The sequence below is a fragment of the Anthonomus grandis genome, chromosome 8 (assembly GCF_022605725.1).
Source record: "Anthonomus grandis grandis chromosome 8, icAntGran1.3, whole genome shotgun sequence".
Taxonomy (NCBI): Eukaryota; Metazoa; Arthropoda; class Insecta; order Coleoptera; family Curculionidae; genus Anthonomus; species Anthonomus grandis.
This window is the reverse complement of record NC_065553.1, coordinates 7,858,275-7,881,687: the sequence shown is the minus strand read 5'-3', so window position 1 is coordinate 7,881,687 and position 23,413 is coordinate 7,858,275. Positions and strand designations below refer to the sequence as shown.

At 35.4% G+C, this 23,413-nt stretch overlaps 2 protein-coding genes across 5 annotated transcripts in view; both read left to right on the top strand.

Annotated features, from left to right (window-relative positions):
• Window positions 1-16,455, top strand: part of LOC126739916 (frizzled-2) — a 198,236-nt gene extending 181,781 nt beyond the window's left edge. For all 4 annotated transcript variants that reach the window (XM_050445743.1, XM_050445744.1, XM_050445745.1 and 1 more), the window contains 2 exons: window positions 11,020-11,735; window positions 14,092-16,455. In XM_050445743.1, coding sequence (XP_050301700.1) covers window positions 11,146-11,735; window positions 14,092-15,328 — 1,827 coding nt within the window. In that variant the 5' untranslated portion in view covers window positions 11,020-11,145 and the 3' untranslated portion in view covers window positions 15,329-16,455. The remainder of the gene's footprint in view (window positions 1-11,019; window positions 11,736-14,091) is intronic.
• Window positions 16,456-16,691: 236 nt separating this feature from the next.
• LOC126739769 (uncharacterized) lies at window positions 16,692-21,354 on the top strand. Its single transcript, XM_050445578.1, has 2 exons — window positions 16,692-21,192; window positions 21,248-21,354. Exons 1-2 carry the CDS (start codon window positions 16,692-16,694, stop codon window positions 21,352-21,354), a joined length of 4,608 nt encoding a protein of 1,535 aa, XP_050301535.1.
• Window positions 21,355-23,413: the final 2,059 nt, after the last annotated feature.

The window sequence follows — 23,413 nt, the reverse complement described above, 5'->3', positions numbered from 1 at the left end:
GTAGAGTTCTAAATTGGTACTGACTTACGAATGGACTGTTAAAGGGTAAGCAATTTTCTATGGCTTAGGAAATACACCAAAGGTATGATTAGTGAACAAGACATCAAAATCATTTTAAGGCTCCATTCGTCATAGCATTGACAAGAGACAAAATAGATTTATATAACTCTTCTATAGGAATGAATTTAAAAGAATCAGCCTATTTGCTTGATAAGATTTGATTTATTACGTTGTTTCATGAATAATTTAGTTTTTAATTGAAGAAAAATATCTCTATTAGATAAGTGTGCTTTTTTCGTATCTTATGACAGTAGAAGTAAAACTTCATAGTTTTTTATAATACTCCCAAACAGCTAGATTTTTCGTTTCTATGATGAAAGTCAGATATTAGGTAAAATTTATTTTCATGCTGAATAACGCTATAGAAATAACGTCGATTTCAACTTAACGACCGATTGTGAAAACTCCCAGTACAGCAATACGATCCACGATCTACCATCGGTGGTACGGGACCGAAGCAGCGACAGAACCTGATGCCCATAAAACGTCATCGTGCAGTACCAAATCGTGGGCGTGAATCGTTTTTTTTTCTCTCATTTGAAAATATATCCATGCTTGTTTTCTTATACAGCGACCATTTCCGAGATGACAGATATTAAATAGCGTGTAGGCGCACGCTGTTCTTTGAAAAACTCACTCTAAAGGTCACGTTTTGAAGATGCATATTATATATGCCTTAATAAAATATAAAACTCAGTTTCCCTAACACCTACTAGAATAGATAAATCCTTGGTCACATTCGCAATGCAGCTGCCGCCGCCGCTATCTCTTGGCACTGTTTTTCGCTTCCATTAAGCGAACCCCGGGTTGTATATACATTCGTACAAGAAGTCATTATCGTAAAACGTTCGACAGACACATATTATCCAAAAGGAGGTGTGCAATTATTATAAAACACTTTTTTTTGCTGCTGCTAGGCTCCCTCGCGCTGATAAATGCGAGACGAGTGGTCGCGGAGTTACAGAAACTACTTCGTGTGGGCGCCGCAATAACCTTAATGTTTCTTGGGTTATTTGTGGCGTGGATTTTAAGTTTCTGTACTTTAAGTTGTTGGTGTAATGTCTTCAGATAACCCAGTATCGGTTTCCGATTTTAGAACCTACTTAATAACGATTTGTCATGCATTTGTGAGTACAGTGAATGCATAAATACGAAACAAATTCGATAAAAAATAAATAAGAGCTTGTTCGAAAAAACGCTCGCAGACGTCGATTATTATGTTTGGTTGCGCATTTTTTTCAACAAAAATTTTGTATACAATGTGTCTCATTTAGCTATGGTCATTACCAACTTTGTTATTTTAAATGAAACACCCTGTATGTGATTACATTTTTGGATTTTACACAAAATTATAAACGTTTTGATGTCGTCCCTCCAATGCCAAAACCGTGAATGTGCAAATTTGTAGTTTTGAATGCTGATGTATAATTAGGATTGGTCACTGTTCGAGTTGCAAATTAAATTTATATTGATTTTTAATTTTTTTATTTATTTTCTTTAAGAGAGCACATTCGTTGTTTTGGTATAAAGGCGAAAAACTGTAAATTTGCACATTCGTGGTTTTGGCATTGAGGGGACGATGTATCACATGCCATACTTTTATTCAACTGTTTTTAAGATACGCGGTGTTGAAAATTGCTGTTTTTATGAATTTAAAATCCTCCAAAACTTATTCTGGTAAAAATAGAAAAAAAGGATTTCACTCTTCTATTCTTACTTTTTAATTCCTTTTTTCTGATAACATACAACATGTGATACATCTCAAAAATCATCACTTAAAATTGTTTAAGTATCTAACAAAAAAACAAGCATTACTTAAGGTATAAAAAGTATATTGGCATGGTAAGTCAAATTTGACTTGTGTCAATGCGTATTTACAATAAACATGTTTTTTTTTAAATGAAACATGACGAATTAAAATTTTAATTTTTATTGAATACCCAGATAAACGAAGAATTCAAGAAGAAGTTTGTAATTTGTTTAATGCAAAAGATCCGGAAAGGCCCATTACAAGAAAATTTAGAAAAACAGGGACAGTGAAAGATCGTATAGCAAAAATTGGTCCAAAAATTGGCCATAAAAGATTAAATATTTTATTAGAAGTGTAAGATAATCCCCATATTTCGGCTTCTAAAGTAGCCTCAAATAATGTTGTTAGCCAACGAACAACTTTGCGTGAAGAAAAGAAAGAAAGAAAAGTGTCATCCATGAAAACTTAGATTACTCATTATCTAAACGATGATCATTCTGATTGCATACTAGAAAATGTAAAAAAACACAGTATCCGCAAAAATTAAATGTTTGGTCAGGGATTTAAAATAATAAAATTATTGAGATCTTATCAGAGACCGATTTTTATAATTTATTTAAAATGCCTTAATTCCAACTTTCGCAATTTCTTTTCCAAATTCAAGGAATTGGAAAAGGAATCATTTGGCCTGCAAGATCCTCAGATCTCACACCCCTGGATTTTTTTCTTTAGGGGGGTATTTAAAATTAAAAGTTTGTCAGGAGAAACCGCGCAATCTGGACTATCTAAAATTTAAAAGTAGATATGAAATTAGTCAAATTAATTAAAATACTCTTAGCAATATTTTTGATGAGTTTTTAAATAGACGAGTATTTTGCCAAGAAGTGAATGGTGTGTATTTTGAACACTTAAAAATAATTAAAATATTTAATTCATTGAGTTTCATTTTTAATTTTTCGTATATTGATTTTTTTGACATGTATCATATTTTTTACGTTTTAAAGGAATTAAAAAGTAAAAATACAATATTGATTTTTTTTAATAAAAACAGCAATTTTCAAAACGGCGTATCTAAGAAACAGTTGAATAAAAGTATGGTATATGATTCATCAAAATGTTTATAATTTTGTATAGAATCCAAAAATGTATCACATACAGGGTACCATTTAAAATAAGAAAGTTGGTATTGACCACGGCTACATGAGACATCTTTCATACAACATTTTTAATAAAAAAAATGCGAAAACAAAAATGTTAATCGACGTTTGCGAGCGTTTTTTTGAACACGCTCTCATTTATTTTTTATTGAATTTGTTCCATTTTTTGCCGATTAAGGGAGTTTTTCTCTAGATGTTATTTTCTCTCCTAAAGAATTAAACCTAGTTTATTTATATGTCATAATTATCTTCGATACAATACGAAAAATGAAGCTTTTTATTATTTGGATAGCTTGTGATTCAGAAGCATAAGAATCTTATGGAATGTGGAATAATCTTTATGAAATATTTATATATAATTAAGGGCATATGAATTCTGAGATATTTAGTATGATATTAAAGTAGTTTATTCTTGTATTGACCTTGGAGGTGAATGAAACAACTACAGTCTCCCTTCACCCACCAGTATAATTACTAATAAGGTGCTTCGAATATAAAGATGTTTATCTCGAGAGGTTCAAACTTAGAGTCTTTTTTTCTGCTCTCTACTTATCATCATTACCATATTTCAAATTTCTAAAAAACCTTTAAGATAAAATGTACTGTTTAATCTTAAGTCAATCAATTTCAGTTCCTAGTTAAGCAACAATGTCTGTAAAAGAATTTCTGAACCCTTGAGGATCGATATCTTCAGGAGTAACAACTTCATAATTAATAATAATGAGATTATTATTAATTATGAATTTGACACTATATTTAGTTTCAAGCTGAATTCTTACTTTAACTAAATCCTATTTATCTCCTTTAATTGGTGTATCTATATTGTGAATGCATATTTAAGGATAATCAAGATTTCCCCCTTACATCACACTGTTGTAAGGGAGAGACAATTACTGGAAGCAAATCCTCGCACCCCCTTGTTTCTCAAGGGCTACTTCAAGATGCAGTCATATACGAAAAATGCTGGGGTAAATTATCCCCTACAAATTGAAGATTATCAATTCCAACACGTTTGAAAGGGATTTTAAGCACGTTAAAAATACATCTCCGGTCTCTTTAAGTTTATTTAATGTTGGAAGAAGCCGACTATATGAGGAGGCGTATCTTAAATTTGAAGAACATAAAGGAAAGCTTATCTAGAAATTTTATGGCGTCTTATGTAGTGCAAAAATTATTTGTATTTGTAGCATTAAATAAGCAAAGACCCTTAGAACATTGACAGACTAGAATTAGTAAACAACAAATTTGTTTGAGTTCAACATTTGCACAAAGGAGGGTGTTTTGTTTACAAACATATTCAGCGACTCTCTGTTATCAAGTTTACACACATTTTCAAAAGAGGAAATTTTCAGCTTTATATCAATGCATATAATAATGTTAATTTAAATTATTGGTTTTAGATTTTGAATTAAAAATAAAAATTAGAAATAGACATATTTTATTCCAAGCGCAAAAGTAAAAAAGCCTTTTATTAGATAGGTACCTTTACTCGTAAAAAAGTAAACGTATAAAAAGTTCATAGACGGTATTATTGTTCATGATTTAAAGCATAATGTATTATTAATAAACATTTATCATGTAAATATTTTTTGACGGCGTAACTGGCGTTGTTGCTTTTTTCTCTAGTATAGGGACGTTATCTGCATTCATTTATATTCTATCAAAGAAAATGCTTCACAGTTTATTAAGTAGGAGCAGTAGTACTGTTTTGTGCCTGTCAAAATCAGTGACTAATTTTTATGATTATATGAAGTGTTTTTTTGTCATTTCTACATAAGCTTTTGTCATTATTCCATCAGAGATGTTGCAAGCAAAAAAACTGCCCATAATTCTAGCCTTTCTAAGCCAAGACCCTTAAAAAATGTGAGCTTAGAGAAGAATTTTTAATGCTCTTGGTACACCTTCCAGCTCACTTTCACTTCAAATCTTATCTGTAATTTTTAACGCCTTCAAAGTAATTAAGCTATAATTTTTTCCATTCTCTCAATAACTTTAGGCGATTCCAAATCACAAATTCCGCTTCATTATGTCGAGAGAAAGGCTTATAGTATAATATGCAATTATTTCGTGCCATAAATGGGTATTTATCAATGTCGTCTTACGTTCCACACCTATAAGGAATAGCAAAATAACTTGCCGTAAATTATATAAAAGTTCATCAATAGATTGGTTTTTACGCGAGATAAACGGTGTTTCTAATGCGGCTTAACGAATGACTCCGAAGGAATCTTCATCTAATAAAGTCAAGGAAATTGCAAATTCTTTATTTCTCCAAGGTATTTTCGATACGGAAATTGGTCGTATTAGTTTTGGAAGAAGGAGTCAAATTACGTTAATGGCGAACTCGTATTTGTCACGACTCCTTGCCGCTCTCTACACGTCGCTCGATATTGGAGTAATCAGTCACATGGGGAAAACGAAATAGTGGTTGTAATAGGACATTCTCCTAAATTTCCTTTTTGGGATAGGTAAATAATTAAAGCATTGAGAATATATGGGAGCTACATTTGTGTGTAACAAAGATAATTAAATTTTAATATTTTTGTTTTACTTCGGTTATTATTCCCCACAATCCTTCAGTCTTCTGTTTGTAGGTTTTATACCTTACATAGAAGATCTAGGATCTTGGTGGGTTCAATACTGACAGGGAGGTTCAAAGACACCCACATCAGAGAAGCTTGCATAGTTATGTCTATTAATTTAGTAGGTAGTTAACAAATCTTAAATGAGAGAATAGGGCAGAGATACTAAACCAAAGTTACTCATTATTTACTTCTAGGTAATACATTAAAAGTCAATTTTGTCCAGTCACAATAACCAATACCAAGATTCATTATTCTTGCTATAGCAAAAAATGGCTGCATCTGGACCAATTGTAGGCCTCATAAAATTTAGTTTATAGTCCTTTTCAATCTTCTTCAAAGCTTAATTATGTCAACATCTACCAAATAGACAAGTTGATTACTGTCATTCCAATAACTGTCAGTATTCCTAGGTGTGGTGATTCAATGAAATGAATCTGTATCGCTTTATAGCGTAATTTGCAGGAGTCAGGACTATTTTATTGCCACCTCTGCACAGAACTCGATAATCGCGTTAAATTTTTACCACTGCAACATTTAAATGCAGCGATACCACGATAATTATTACGGTTTCGATTCGGATAACCAGTTTGCATCCTATTCAGATAAGTCGAGTGTATCATTTGGACGTATAGAGAGACCATAATCTTTAGATGCGTAAACGTTATCGTAAATATGTGAAAGAATGTAATAAATTTATTATTTTATGGGAACTCTTTCTAGTCTAAGTAAACAATTGTTTCAATTAAACTCAAGATTTTTCGCCTGTAAAGCAGTCAAAAGGAGCTTAATTATATTCAATTTGTTTATAATTTTTTTTGCAGTGATGTTATTTATTTATTTTCAGCATACAATAAATAGCGTTTTTTCCGTTCGTTAAGGTGTGAATTAAATACTCTCTTGCACAAAAATAGTTACACTACTAAGCACTATCACTTACTAAAATTATTAATTTACTACTACTATTAATGTCCGATTTAAATATCCCGTCAATATTCCGAATTGCATTTTACTGAACTGTCAAGTGCCTCCTAGCGCTACACCGCGCCGCTTTTTATATACTCGGCTGACCGTAATTCCGGAAGATTCGCTGACCTTTGAGACGTCGTGCGGTGTGCCACTTATGTCATTCCGAATGACGAAGAATCATCTTGTTTCTAATGAAGATTTTTTTAAACTAAACCGTTAGGTAAATTTCAAAAAAGAATTCTAAAAGAAAACGATAAGCTGGATGTACGTATCGATTCGGCCAAACCTCAAAGTGCAAACGGAAATTAAAAAGCGCAGCGAATATAGTCAGAGATCAAAGCGCGAATCTAGTTAAAGGAGATAAAAGAAGAGATAAAAATATTTCATTAAAATCCATCTCGTGGATTTAAAAAAAAAACTAAAAAAATAAAAATCCGATGCGGCGACATTTAAAAACGAATTCTTAGTTCATTTCATTCACAACCGAGTGGGAGGGTCGGTTGGCATAAAGTCCCAAAAGGGCCCCCGACCGCTCGACATCAAAGTTCACAGTATTTTTTTTATAGACAAAACACGGCAAAATACGAAACAAGCCGTGAAAGGGAACTCGGGAGAACCTTATTTGCCGTATGAATACCTCGTTTTCAATGCGGCCCTTTTACGTTTTCAAATTATGATTTGTTTCTGCCGTGTTTCAAATGCCCAACGACGAATTTTCTCGTTTTGTATGCCGCTTCCATTTCGATTCAATTCATTTCATTTAAATTAAAAGTTGTCGAGTCCATGGATGAATTATAAATTTTAAGGAGCGAGATTAAATAGATAGATTTATGGCAAACTGCAATAGCATTTAATTATTCTGATTAACGAAAAGATATACTTTATGCTTTTAAATTAAGAATACCATTCTTCATCGTCTCTTTCTAACCGTTATTCATATAAACTGGCCTCTAAAGGTGAGTTTTACTGTGAATATTTTATTTGCCTCATATCTGGGAAACAGTATATCCCAGGCTAGAAATATATACTGTAATATGAAAACTATATTTATTACATATACAGGGTAATAGTATTTCTCCAATATTGAGTAATATCAACCCATTATTAATTTTATTCAGCTAGAATCTACCTTAATTAGTTGAAAGTTACAATTTTTTATTTTAATTTTGAAAAAGTATGGGTTAGCCCAGGCAGTATTTTATCAGAAAACTTAAGATAGTTTTGCACCGTTGACAATTAATTCCGGAATGAATAATTTATCTAAAAATGATGTGTATTTTAATCTTTACCAGACCAGATAATACCCAGATTAGATTTCCAAGTTATACCCAGTCCTCAGTAGACTGTGTTGTGATTCCTGGTCTTAGTTGTTTTCAGTCCTGGTTGTTCTTATGACAGTGAGAAGCAATGAATGCCTAAAACCAACAGTTTTTCATCACTAATGTTTATTTTCTTTAGTTATGTTTATGATTTTTTTTAATTTTGTATACACTGTTTACATCTCCTTTTATACTAGTTCTTCTAAACTGTGTAATGTAACGATATTGTTAACACCGAGAAGCCAACTAATTATCCGTCATTCCTGAATAACACAAGTCACACACCGCAGGATATCTCGAAGGTTGGCGAGAATCTTCCGAAACAGCATTCTGCCGAGTATATAAGGAGCCGCATAGTTGTCAGTTCAGTTAAGTTCGGAATATTGGCTCGAGATTTAATTAATTGCAAATAAATACAGTAAAATTAAATGTTTCTAGTAGTCGTGAGTGATCGTGTTTTCGTAGTGACGTATGTAAATAAATGTGTGCAAAATTATGCATGATAAATTCTGGGCCAGTTTTTCACGATTTTTCCGAAAAGCCCTGTTTATTTGGGCACGTGTAGCCAACACTTGTACCCTTGTTTTCACCTAAAATATCTGGGTTTGAGGACTGAAATTAAGTTTGTTTACCATATAATGTCATATCCTGTTAATTCGTACCATTGTCTCAATGGAAAACTCGATTTTCTTTGAGTTTCCTTAGCTGCATTTTTTTTACCCAAATACTAATTTCGAAAACGGTTCGTAAACGTTCGTATTGTAAGCATTTGCTAAGTTCCTATTGTGGATATAAAAGGCACTATGTTCATCAAGCTAGGTCCTCCCTATCATCTTCCGGTTTTTTAATAGTATTTCTTTTTATTTTTTACATTTGTTCTTGACGGTTTATGAACTAGGCTTTGCTACTCGAATGTCGCCCGTATCTGTAACCGCTTGTATTTAAAATGCATCTCCGGTACCTTTGATCATACCGCTTTTAATTATTCTTTGAATATAAAATGAGAGTTTGAGATACATTTTCACTGATTAAACTGCCTGTGCTAGATCATAGAGTTTGGTAACTAGGGTTGTTGGATTTTAAGGAATAATTTTCTTGTTTTCAAGCATTACAATCTGTTATAGTATTAAGTTGTTCTAATAAATTTTGGATCACTACTACCTGATTTTTCCACGGTTTAATTTTACTCGAGAAGCAATAGGGGACTCTAAGCTCCTTTAGTTACTTAGAGTGGCGCCCAAGGCATTTTTTATTGATCTTTCTTCTATTTCTGTAGATAATCGTACAGCAAATATTGAGGAGTCGAGAGATGGCCTGGATCGCTAAAGCTAGAGTTCAAAAGTTAAATAGTGCCTAATCTGTAGCGGTTCAGGTAGTTCCAAAGAAACACAATTTTTGAAAATTCTGTATCAATTATTGGAAGTTATGTCGAGTACGTTTCGCATATTCTCTTTTTTGTGAATTATGTGGTGCCAAATATTAAACAGCTCCGGATAAAGGGCTTATTGGCAAATCGAAGTAGAAACATGTTCTCATTCCTACACAGGATTTACTATCCCATCAAAAGGGCTTCAACTTAACTTTGAATAAAGGAAATTGTTACTTCTGTCATCTGGAGTTAAAATTCATAAAATTGGTTGCCAATCAGGCAGGCATTGTTGTTGATCCTGAAAAAGTAAATGGTATAATTAATACTCCACATCCAAAATCTATGAAAGAAGTATAAATAATAATTGTTCTAGTCTCGTTGTTTTATTGTCATTTGATAACTATTTTGATTTTATTTTGACAGATTTTACAAAAGTTCATGTGGGATATATCAGGTTGATTACGAGAAGTCTTTAAAAAAATCAGAGATGCTCTCAATCCAGCCTCGTACTTGACTGTCCAAATTCAAACACTATTTTACCTCTAAACTTATACTTCACCTTACGACCAGAAAATTCATCTTGATATTTTAAAGTTTGGTCATCTTAAAATCTTACTGCTTAGATAGGTATCTTCTGAAATGTTTTTCTTAGTAGAAATAAAGCAAAACCTACCAGAATACTTCACCATATTTGTGAAAACAAGCCTTTGGTCATTTGCCTTTCCGAGAAACGTTTATTTTGAATTTACTTGACAACTGACAGATCACAATCAGCTGTTAGTATCAATATTAGCGGTTTCGCATCATGAAGTTTTTAAATATTTTCAATTAATTTTTTTCAACCTGTGCCAGTGTTGCTACAATTACATGAAAAGTGATAATTAAAATTATAATAAATCACGGTAAATTGAATCTTAGGTCAATTAATTCATTATGGTATTTTTTCTTTCTTCTCCTTAAACCTCAGTAGCTATTTTAAAAAGTCATAGATAAGCTCGTTTCCAAATAGCCAGTGTACTTGGAAACAAAATAAAACTAAATTTTTCTTTACGGCATGTTATTGATACTAAATGAAATAATTCAAATTTCAGAAGAAAAATGTAGAAAAAATTAAACAGCAATTACATTGATATAACATGGTTGGATTGAAAACCATTATTTATTATTATCTAAGTGAAAGTTTTTACATATACCTTCAAACTTATCTACTGGATAAATAACTAAAAATAGAAAGTAAACGTGCCATCTGAATTGAGGCTTTAATTGTCTAAAATACTTGCAAATATAATTTGGACAATGATCAATCTCATGAAAGTCTACTGCCACTTTCTCCTAACTGCCCTGCAAACTTTAAATATTCTCTCAAATCCTTTATAACAGGAAATCTGGTTCTATATGTATACCCTAAGTCCTTTATAACAGGAAATTTATTTTTACGATTCCCTTATTTCGCAATAAATGTCTATATATTCAGTATTTGCCTTCTCAGATTTGCGTGCCATGGGCGCGTTTACGGACCCCATTCATCGCAAGTCTCGTTAACGCGAGGCTATTTCGTGCCATGTACCACTCGAAATTTATTGATTCTTCTCACTAAAACACTGTAGGTAGTCTTGAGAGATTCTTGCCGAATCTCGACCTGCATTTATCATTTTAAACGCTTCCAAGACGTATATATCAGTCAATGTTTTTTTTAAAGTTATATTCATCATTTATTTAATACCACGCTATAAAAAAGTTAATTTGAAATTGGGTTTTTCTTGTAGCTGTTAAATTTAAAATATATTTACTAATTTATTTTTTTTTGTTGCAGATCATGCGTAACACTGATCATATTTTCCAAGAAAATATGTCCTCAGATCAAAAAAATATGTTATGAAAACGTGACAAACGTTGCAGTAAAACATACTGAAGAAGTTGTAACCAGAAAGCGACCAAAATGAAGGCCCTAAGAAGATCGTTATTCCTAGCGGTCACTTTAACAATCCTCATAAACGTCAATAGTTCAGTGATTTCCTCCTCCCTGGACACCGATGGCAAATGCGAAGAAATCACCATTCCTATGTGCATGGGAATCGGATACAACATGACCCGGATGCCCAACGAACTAAACCACGAATCTCAAGATGAGGCAGGCCTGGAAGTTCACCAGTTCTGGCCTCTGGTAGAAATCAAATGTTCTCCCGACCTTAAGTTCTTTTTGTGCTCAATGTACGCGCCCATATGTTTGTCCGAATATACGAAACCTCTTCCACCCTGCAGAGACTTATGTAGAAGGGCGAGAGAGGGCTGTGAGCCAATAATGACCCAATATGGATTCCAATGGCCGGAACGGATGGAATGCGATCAATTTCCAAAACAGGGTGGAGAAATTCTGTGTATGGATCAGCCGACGCATAACACGTCTTCGACGCCAAAACCAACCAACAGGAAACCAATGAAACCTTGCAAACCCGGTTCAAAAAACTGCGAAAATCCCCAAGGAGGCATCAACGGAAGAACAAAAGGAAACGCACCGAACGAATGCAGGTAAGCTAACGACGTTATCAGTTTATAATTTTCTAGTAATACATGATATTAAGTAAATAATGTTGAAGATAGGTTCGTGACCGAGTATAATCTTGTAAAAGAATAAGTAATATTTGTATGAAGCAAAAGCGGTCGATACATTTGATACTCTCAGGAAGAGTTCATTCAATGGTTTTTTTCGTAGGCTCTTGTTGGAAAAAAAATTAGTACCTACTAATTGCTAGCCAAATATTTTGTTGCAAAAAATAAAACAAATGAAACATATTAAAGCTATTGTAGTATTTTTACCCGTTCGTTATGTTTGAAAAAACAATAAAAAAACACATTCACTTACACTACTACTTGAAATATTTATTTTCACCGTATTTATTTACAATGATCTATGTGTGATTTAAATCTCGTGGCAATATTTTGAAATTTACATCACTGAACTGACTACCATCGGAAAGGATGCAGCTCCTTATATACTCGGCAGAACGCTGCCCCAGAACATTCTCGAGACGTAGTGTGGTGTACCACTTGTATCATTACAGAGAATCAGCTGGTTTCTCGGTGTTTAAAATATCGTTACACTGTCCCCTCATAAGCTGATCAAGATGGTGGATGTCGATATCGGCAGAAGGTTTCCCTCTTGCCACTTTAAGAAAGAACAATTAACAGATTTCTGCAGAGAACGACGTTGGGGAGTAACAGCATACCAGAACATGCACGCCTCTAGACCTAAAGACTATTCTACTATCCTTCTACCATGCTGCGAATCATTCTCCAGTTTAAGTTATTGAGTCTGCATAAAAGCTTAGGAGTTGCTAATCTTTCCAGATCCTCGGCACGCAACTCCTGCTTTATAAAACACTAAGTGTCCCAAACGTACTCATAGGTTGGCTTCTAGTATGACGCCTTTGGTAACCAGGTAGAAGATCTTTCTACCAGGCTTTTCATTGGTTATCTTGAGTGCTTGCCTAAGTCTGGACTTAGATCGACGCAGCTCTTAAATTTCTCCGAACGTTCTGAGGAAAACTTTATCTATTCTTCCAGACATTTTTAAATCCTAAGCTACAAAATGTGAAAGCATACTCAGCTGGAACAACTCTTGCTGCAATTCACAGGTCACGCCGACTCTATCGGCTATTAGAATGATTTATCGAATGTCAAGGCCAATACTAGTTAGATTTGCTGCAGCTTAGCGTTTTCGTGATTTCCATAATAAGGAGCCAGTCGGTTAAAGTAAAGGACTCGAGCTTTAGCCCTCGGTGGTTTCTGTAAAGAACATCCATCGTTGATGGCTTTCAGCACTCTATCAAAAAGTTTCGATAACAAACCCTACTGCCTCTTAGGGTTATAAAGCCACCAATCAAACTATTATTTATTTTCACCATTGTTCAGTTGACTAAAGCCCAATTCACACGCTACATCTGACACCAATATAGCGTCTTTACCCATTTATTAGGAGTAAATTAAAACAATAAGAAAAAATGATTAACTAATTTATTTACACACCTACAAGACAAAACACGTTCACTTACTACTAATCGAAATATTTATTTTTACCGTATTTATTTACAATAATTCATGCCTGATTTAAATCTCGCGCCAATAATCAGAACTTTACTTCACTGAACTGACAACTGACTACTATCGGCGATGCGGCTCCTTATATACTCGGCAGAACGCTGTTCCGGAAGATTCTCGCCAATCTTCGAGACGTCGTGCATTGTGCGAGTCCGAGAATGCTTAATTACTTCTCATTAATTTTAGTTCTTTTGAAATAAATCCTAATGATACCTAATGTCTAACGATTTAATACCTAATAGAGAAAACGGCATTTATGTCCTAAGGTAACATAAATATATCGCTAAAACGTTAACAACTAATTTCTGTTGAGAACAACGTTCTTTATAACAGTTTTCTCTTGCTACGGGTATAGGTTAGTTTCTGCGAGTTATTTATTGTAAAGATAATAAGGTTAATAATAATCGTGTTTAAAAAAACCCTTTCTGTGGAACATGGAAGATATTTAAAGCAACCCTAAACTAAATTCAAATTTACTCTAAACGGTCTTGGTAGTAAAAGCAGTTTTTGCAAACACATTTACAAAACCTAACCAATTTTTTCTTTTTAATTAGTAATTTTTCATTTAGACCGAGTATTCGTTATATTTATTTACTTTTACAGACTTCATTTTTCGAATTTTCTTTAGAGTATATTAATTCTTATTACTATCTTATTCAAAGTATTAATATTTTAAAATAATTAGGCTAATATTTTTCAAATTCTGGCCGACATTAATAGCTCTCGTAAGGCTTTCACCTTGCACTGGCAATCTTTTATATGATATATAAATATGTTTTTCTTCCAGGTGCCAATGTCAACAACCACTAGTCTCCCTGGGGACAGAAATCAGTCCACCACCGTTCAACCGAAACGTCGCCGGCGTCCAAAACTGTGCATTCCCGTGCAAGGAACCCTTCTTCACCCCGGACGAGAAGGAATTCGCCTCGATCTGGATCAGTCTATGGTCGGGACTCTGCGCCGTTTCTACGCTGATGACACTAATCACATTTTTCATCGAAACCGAACGCTTCAAGTACCCTGAGCGACCGATCGTGTTCCTCAGTGCGTGCTACTTCTTGGTATCCGTGGGATATTTACTTAGGGTGGGATTCGGACATGAAGCTGTAGCATGTGAAGGCTCCATTATACGTTACTCGTCAACCGGTCCTACCTTGTGCACCTCGGTATTCTTGCTAGTGTACTTTTTTGGAATGGCTTCGTCAATTTGGTGGGTTATTTTATCGCTCACTTGGTTTTTGGCTGCGGGGCTTAAGTGGGGCAACGAAGCTATTGCAAGCTATGCTCAGTGCTTCCATATAGCTGCCTGGCTGATACCCACTCTACAAACTCTTGGAGTTTTACTTAGCGGAGCTGTGGATGGGGACCCTGTATCAGGAATTTGCTACGTTGGCAACATGAACACTGATAACCTCCAAACTTTTGTGCTAGGCCCCTTAGTAATCTACCTCATATTGGGAACCAGCTTCCTAATGGCCGGATTTGTCTCCCTATTTAGGATCAGAAATGTCATCAAGAAACAAGGAGGAGCGGGTGCAGGATCCAAAGCCGATAAGCTGGAAAAGCTCATGATCAGAATAGGAATCTTCAGTGTGCTCTACACAGTGCCAGCCACAATCGTAATCGGTTGTCATTTATATGAAAACACCTTTCACAGCGAGTGGCTCAAGTCCTTGGCATGCTCCTGCTTCAACTCTATAAAAGCGAAACCACTTTACTCCGTATTGATGCTCAAATATTTCATGGCGTTGGCAGTCGGCATCACTAGCGGCGTATGGATCTGGTCCGGAAAAACACTGGAGTCCTGGCGACGGTTATGGAAACGACTTTTCGGCAGACCGGATCTTTCTGGTGCCAATGCGGTCCTGATTAAAAACCGCACAGGAAAACCTCCGCCACCCCAGTATCTGATTGCAGGCCCAGGAAGTGCCTCACTGTTGGGACCGACCGGAAGTGTGGCCTCGGCCAGTCAACACCATTTGCACCACCACGTACTCAAACAGCCCCCGTTAAGTCACGTATGACAAGTAGGCGACGGGTCCGCACCGGTTGTCATCAATCATACTACGGCGCCCTCTACCGGCCAGTCGCTGAGTAATTACGGACCCATTTGAGTAATCAGGTACGGGCGGCAGTCAACCGTCACAGCTCTCTAGTCGATTAAATCTGTATAGTGCCATCGTGTGTTTTGTGTGGACACTGATTTTTTTTTGGTTAGGTTTTTGTCGTGGTGCAGTCGGTAGGATGGAATTCCTAAACAGAAGTTTGAGCCTGTGTTAGGAGCATATAAGTGTGTAGGTGCAAAAGCTTTCGCTGTTAAAGTTTTTGGAACGTTTTTCCTATTTTTGAGGCTGCATGGATCGTCATATGGAGAATTTCATAATAAAAGTCAATTTAGTTACCATAGGTAACTACGTGGCATAAAATTCTTATTTAGGGTGCACATTGTTGCAAACTTTCAGGATAAGCTCCTTTTAATACATTATTGAAAAAAAGCTAAATGAATAAAGCAAGTTTCTTTTAGAATGAGAATCTTTAATAACTATACACCACGTGTACTAGCCAACTGTAACAAGGTTATTATTCAAAGACGTAAAACCGTTTCCGCGCAATCGCATCATGAGGAAGCATGGTTGCCAGATTTTGAAATAAAAAAGCCATTTTCAGAATATATCCTTATTGCTATAATAGCCTCGTTCTACGGTATTTGCGTATCTTCATGATATATAAAAATTATTAAAATAGAATACATACATTACATTTTTCTACATAAATAACCTATATTAAAAACTATAGTTGAAAAAACACTAGTGTTCGGAACTTTTGATATTCTTAGTTTTACCCTGCCCGGACTAACAATTTAGCAACCATTTATCGACCGGACTAATACAACGACGTCACCGTCGCGAGGTTTTATGCGCACTTTTCGGCCGGTTCACGCTGGGCAAAAAAGAAAAAATATTGCGTCAGTTGGCTGGATGATTTGTCAGGGACCATACGTTCGCCGTGCCCAGTCAAAACACAAAACGTGGTTTATTTTTTATGTATTTATATATTTAAATTAATATTAAGTAGTAAGTCATTCCTTTCAATATATTATGGCTTTGTGTGTTTATAAAACTGCGTTTTATTGAAAAGGAATATGAAAAACCACAAGTGAAAATACAGTCCACTAAGATTCCAAAAAGGGGAGCAATCCCCCACATTTTTTGGTCCTTCGAGCCGGATAGAGTGAATTTGCGAATTGGTGAAGCTATTTTAATTGGCAGAAGCAAGTGGGTAAGTCCTGTTTATCACATCCTTTGCTTAAGTGGATTCGAAGTTGCTAATAAAGTTACTTTATTTTGTGTGTTGTAAATTGGTTTTAGTCTATTTTGTGTTTTTAAAATGGAGGAAAAACAAAAGTTTATCAAGAGTAGAAGTTCCTTTAAGGGGCAGTTAACTATTTTTAAAAAGGTTTTTGAGGGGTTTCAGGGTAAAACCTCCTTAAGTGATGTTGAACTAAGTGAGGTACAAGAAAGGCTGACTAAATTAGATATTCTTTACGATAAGTTTGAAAATGTTCAAAATGAGTTAGAGATGCTGGCTGAAGACATAGACGTAGAGCTAAAAGAAAGATCCATGTTTGAGGATGGATATTTTGCGTTAAAATCTCAAGCTAAAGTTATGTTAAAAGGTTTTACACTCGAAGTGGATGATTCTTCTAGTTTAAATGGTAGTGGTAGTCACAGGAGCAGTCACAGATCTAATAACAGTCACCGGTCAATGTCAGCTGATTTAAGGGGGGTTAAATTACCTGTAATAACATTGCCTAAGTTCTCGGGGGACTACAAAGCTTGGCTAGAGTTTCGTGATATTTTTAGTAGTCTTATACACGAAAATGAAACTTTAACATTAATTCAGAAGTTTCACTACCTACGTGCATCACTGGAGGGCGTTGCAGCACAAGTTATAAGTTCTTTAGATTTTTGTAGCACTAATTACAGCATAGCTTGGACAACTTTGTGCGACAGGTTTAATAACAACAAATTACTTGTTCATTTGCATTTAAAATCTTTATTTGATCTTGAACCGATAAATAAAGAGTCCGCAGAGAAAATACGGTTTTTAATTGACAGCGTGTCAAAAAGTTTAAATGCTTTAACCGCGTTAAAACAAGAAACAGAGCACTGGGGTACTTTAATTATGTACTTGGTTAGTACTAAGCTAGATCCAATAACAGATCGTGAGTGGGAAGAATTTAAGGGCTCTAAAGATGAAATTCTTTCGTGGGAAGATTTAAAGGGTTTTTTGAAGTCGCGTGCTGATTTATTAGAGACTTTGGAGCGAAAAGGGGGTCTAGAAGTACACAATAAAAAGGATTCGTCTAAGTTTCAGGAAAAAAGAAGGTACGGTCCTGGATCTAAAACTTTTCATGCTAATGAGGTAAAGTGTGTTTCTTGTAAGGGTAACCATTCGATTCTAAATTGCTCTGACTTCTTAAAGATGTCAGTAAATGACCGTGTTGACAAGGTAAAGCAATTAAGGTTGTGTATAAACTGTTTGAAAGGTGGGCATTACAGTAGATTTTGTCGGTTTAATGCGTGTAATAAGTGTAAATTAAAGCATAATATATTATTACATTTTGACACTCCAAAGGCTGCGGAGCCAGAGGTTAGTGCAGACCAACACCAGCAGCAGGTGTCGCTTTCTTCTTTTAATTCTGATGTGCATGTGCTTTTGTCTACAGTTTTATTGGAAATTCAGGATATTAATGGATCTTGGCATGTTGCTCGTGCACTTCTCGATTGTGGGAGTCAGTCAAACTTTATCTCTTTAGAGTTGTGTGAAAGATTGAAAATAAATAAAGAGGACATACACATCACTGTAGGAGGGTTAGGCCAGTCTTCTTCTAGGGTAAAATATAGGTGCAATGTAAGTGTTCAGTCTTTACACAATGGTTTTAGTACGAATTTGAATTGTTTAGTGTTGCCTGAGATAACTGGGTATATACCGAGTGTAAAGCTTGATGTCAGTAGTCTGGATATTCCAAAGAACATTACTTTAGCTGATCCTTCATATCATAGACCTGGAAAAGTCGATTTATTAATTGGGAATGAGTTATTTTATCAGTTGCTTTGTATTGGACAAGTAAATTTGGGTTCTAACAAGCCTATTTTGCAGAAAACTAGGTTTGGGTGGGTGATTTCAGGTCCTATAGTGGGCTTAAGTAAAAATCCCGAAGTGTTTTGCAATTTTAGTATGAATTCTTCCCAATCGAGTGTTGAGTTTGATTTACAGAGGTTCTGGGAGGTAGAGCACGATTTTTCGAGTGTTAAAAGGGTGTGGTCAGAGGAGGAGAGCGCTTGTGAGGCTCACTTTAAAGAAACATTCCAAAGGGACATCGATGGGCGTTTTATTGTTTCAATGCCTTTAAAAGGTCCAATAGATAGCTTGGGTGATTCGTGGGAAAGGGCACGCCATCGATTCCTATCTTTGGAGCGTAAGTTGCAGTCAAATGCTGATTTTAAGAGAATGTACCAGGGTTTTATGGATGAATATAGGGACCTGGGTCATATGAGTGAAGTTGTCTTAGAAGATGTGAATAAGTTTGCTTATTACATGCCACACCATGGTGTAATGAAGAAAGAGAGTTTGACAACAAAATTGCGAGTTGTTTTTGACTGTAGTATGCAAACTTCAACTGGTGTATCACTTAATGACTTACAGATGGTAGGGCCTGTAATTCAACCCGATTTGATCAGCATTTTATTAAGATTTAGGGAGTTTCAGTTTGTTGTATCTGCAGACGTAGCTAAAATGTATAGGCAGGTTTTGATAGCTCCCAACCAACGTAATCTGCAGAGAATTCTTTGGCGCGACTCGACCTCAGATCCTATTAAAATCTACAATTTGAACACCGTGACTTATGGCCAGGCATCGGCCAGTTATTTGGCAGTGCGGTGTATATCTCAGCTTGCTGATGACTGTGAAGCGGAAAGCCCAGGTGTATCTAAAGTAATCAGGAATTCATTCTACGTGGATGATTACCTCTGTTCTTTTGCTTCAGTAGAAGAAGCTATAGCTATGTCCAAGGCAGTTTCTGCAGTATTGGAAACTGGAAAGTTTCAGCTGCGAAAATGGATGTCTAATGACAAGGAAATTTTGAGTGGTATGAGTCACGATGATAAAGAGTTTAATGTGATAGAATTTGGTGAGAACGAAAACGCAAAAACCTTGGGTTTAACTTGGTCATGTGCGTCAGACTATTTGACTTATACCATAGGGAAATATGACATATGTAATAAGGTTTCTAAGAGGACAATTTTGTCTAGTATCGCTCAGGTTTTTGACCCGCTAGGGCTGCTATCACCGTGTGTGATCATTGTTAAAATTTTAATTCAAAAGCTGTGGCTGGAAAAGTTGTCGTGGGATGAAGCGTTGCCATCAAATCTCCATAATGTATGGTTGAAGTTTCGTATGGAGTTATACAGTATAAATGATCTTAAAATTCCGCGACACGCGTCGTGTCCAAAGGCTCTAGTGGTAGAATTGCATGGATTTTCTGACGCAAGCGACGATGCCTATGGGGGTGCTATTTATTTGCGCACTATAGATAGTGAGGGTACTATTACTGTGAGGCTTTTGTGCGCCAAAAGTAAAGTGAGTCCTTTAAAGCGATTAACAACGCCGCGCTTAGAAATTTGTGGAGCTCTAGTGTTAGCGCGTTTACTGGACAAAGTTTTGAGGTCATTAAATATGAAAATAAATAGATGTGTTCTCTGGACTGATTCAACGATAGTGATAGGGTGGCTTAGAACTTCTCCAAACATGCTTCAAACCTTTATTAGTAGCAGGGTGTCAGAAATTCAATCGTTGACTGCTAACCAGGAATGGAGGCATATTTCATCCAAACTTAATCCAGCGGATGTCTTATCACGCGGTGTTTCTCCAAAGCAAATCTTAAATTTGGATTTATGGTGGAATGGTCCACAATTTTTGGGAGGAGATGAAGATACTTGGCCCCAGTCTATCGTTAAGCCGGAAAATCTACCTGACTTGCGCACAAAAAAGAAAATTTTTTCTCTCATGTCTATTGAGTTTGATGAGTATATTTTTAGTAAGTTTTCTAGCTACAGTAAATTGGTTCGAGTGACGGCTTGGGTGTTGAGATTTCGTCAAAATTGTGTGGCTGAGAAAAACGGATATAATCTTCTTAAGGGTTCTCTTTCTACAAAGGAAATTAACAACGCAATATCATGCTTAGTGAGGGCTTCTCAAAAATTAAGTTTTTCTGAGGAATATAGTTGTTTAGAACAGGGAATACCTCTTGAGAACAAGAGCCGCCTTTTGTCTTTAAATCCTTTTCTAGACGGAAAAGGACTTTTACGGGTAGGAGGTCGACTGCGACATGCAGATTTTAGCTTTAACAAAAGACATCCCATGTTAATTTCTCCTAAGCATCCAATTGCCAAATTGATTTGTGATTACGAACACAAAAGGTTGATGCATGCCGGACCTCAATTATTGCTAGCATCAATAAGGAATAAGTATTGGCCAGTGTCAGGAAGAAATTTGGTAAGGGCTACAGTTAAAAAATGTCTAAGGTGTTGCCGGTTTAGCCCTCAAGCCATAAGGCCTATCATGGGTGATCTTCCTGCTGATAGATTAAATTCTCGAAGTGTTTTTGAAATTGTCGGTGTCGATTACATGGGACCTCTTCATATTAAAGATAAAAAAGGTCGAGGTGCTAAGATGTCCAAGTGCTATGTTAGTGTTTTTGTGTGCTTTTTAACTAAGGCACTGCACTTGGAAGTTGTAACCGATCTTACTAGCGATGCATTTTTATTAACGTTTAGACGATTCGTGGCTCGCCGCGGCAAACCTAGTCAGGTTTTTTCGGATAATGGTCTAAACTTTGTAGGTGCCAACCGAGAACTGAAAGAGTTGGGTTATTTTTTAAGGGAAAATGAGAAAAGGTTGGGTGATATGTTTGCGCAAGAAGGAGTGCAATGGCATTTTATACCAGCCCAATCCCCTCACTTTGGAGGATTATGGGAGGCGGGTGTAAAATCCACAAAGCATCATTTAAGGAGGGTTGCGGGAAATGCGAATTTGACATTTGAGGAAATGACAACTTTATTAGCTCAGATCGAGTCCATCTTAAACTCCCGTCCCCTTACCCCTCTCTCACCCGATCCAAACGATTATTGTCCTTTGACTCCCGCCCACTTTTTGATTGGGAAGAGCCTAGAGGAGCTGCCAGATCCAGAAGTTCTCCATATTCCTGAATCCCGGTTGACAGCCTTTCAACGGATCCAGCAGATGAAACAACACTTCTGGTCCAGGTGGAGTAAAGAATACGTCAGCGAACTTCAGCAACGTGTTAAGTGGAAGCAGACGCAGTCAGATGTGCAGCTGGGCGGTTTGGTGCTAGTCAAGGAGGATAATACTCCTGCGTTGAGGTGGCGTCTGGGGCGAATCGTTCGAGTATTTCCTGGTGCTGACAAGGTGAACCGAGTCGCGGAAATCAAAACTTCAAATGGAACTATTAAACGTTCTTTTGCTAAGATATGTCCGTTGCCCGTGGAAACTCAAAGTGACTAATTCAGTTTAGTGGGGTTGAACACAGTGCAGTGCTTCAAGGTGGGGGGCATGTTCGGAACTTTTGATATTCTTAGTTTTACCCTGCCCGGACTAACAATTTAGCAACCATTTATCGACCGGACTAATACAACGACGTCACCGTCGCGAGGTTTTATGCGCACTTTTCGGCCGGTTCACGCTGGGCAAAAAAGAAAAAATATTGCGTCAGTTGGCTGGATAATTTGTAAGGGACCATACGTTCGCCGTGCCCAGTCAAAACACAAAACGTGGTTTATTTTTTATGTATTTATATATTTAAATTAATATTAAGTAGTAAGTCATTCCTTTCAATATATTATGGCTTTGTGTGTTTATAAAACTGCGTTTTATTGAAAAGGAATATGAAAAACCACAAGTGAAAATACAGTCCACTAAGATTCCAAAAAGGGGAGCAATCCCCCACAACTAGTAAAATGTAGAAAACTATATTCATAGATGTGAATTTCCAATAATTTAAAATTGTCTTTTATTTGTGTAGTTAATACCTGATTGCTATAATGTAGTACTCAATTGATAAAAATGAATTAGACTTTAAGTGGAGCTAAGAAAATGCAACAGTGATAATTAAATAAATGAATTTATCCGTTACACTCTTTCATATTAATAACATTCTTAAGTATTATGGACTTAAGTCTGGGCTATGAATTTTATTTTTTAATTTTTCTTATCGATCGATGCAGTTCTCACAATAAATTCTAAAAACAATAATTGAAACATTAAATAATAAGTGAATCAAACTTCTGCCGACAGTATAATTTTGTACAGAATAAATGTATTTTTAGGGTTTGTATTTATTTATTTGAAGATGCAGTGACCAGTGTATAGTTGGTATTTACTCGATTTTCGATGTTCAAACATACTCATTTAGGAGTGTTTTGTATTATTTTGGTTTTTTTTATTGAAAAGGCTTTTACAAGGTGTTTGAAAGATATATTGACAAGGGAGGAAATTCGAAAATGGTAAAAGTATAAAATTGTCTATAACAAAAGAGTCTTTTTTGCGTTCTATATAAGCTTAAAACATATTTAGTGTTTACAGGCATATTGCTTTTAAAATTTTTTTGTATAAAGTCATAAAATCTTTTGTCACAATACTTTAACACTAAGCATAAGCAAAGTAGACAACTCTTAAAAATTTAAGTATATTTCTTTTAAAGGTAAATAAGGCACTGACTAAATTACTAAGTAACATTCATATGTGGTAAAATTTCGTATTAATGTTTAAAAAAATATTTTTCTTACAGTCTCATAGACCATGAAAACACTTTTTTATAAATATAGACACTTTAACAGTTAAACATTTCCCCTCTTGAATTTTTGTTATTTAAATCCAACTATTTCTCAAGTGGAAAATAAACATTGGTAAACTATAGGATATTTATGAGACTGAGAAAGCCTATTTTAGATTTTTTCAGCTATTATATACAAATTAACGGATCATAATGGGAGGTAATTAATTAAAAATAAATTTATCTTTAATAGAAA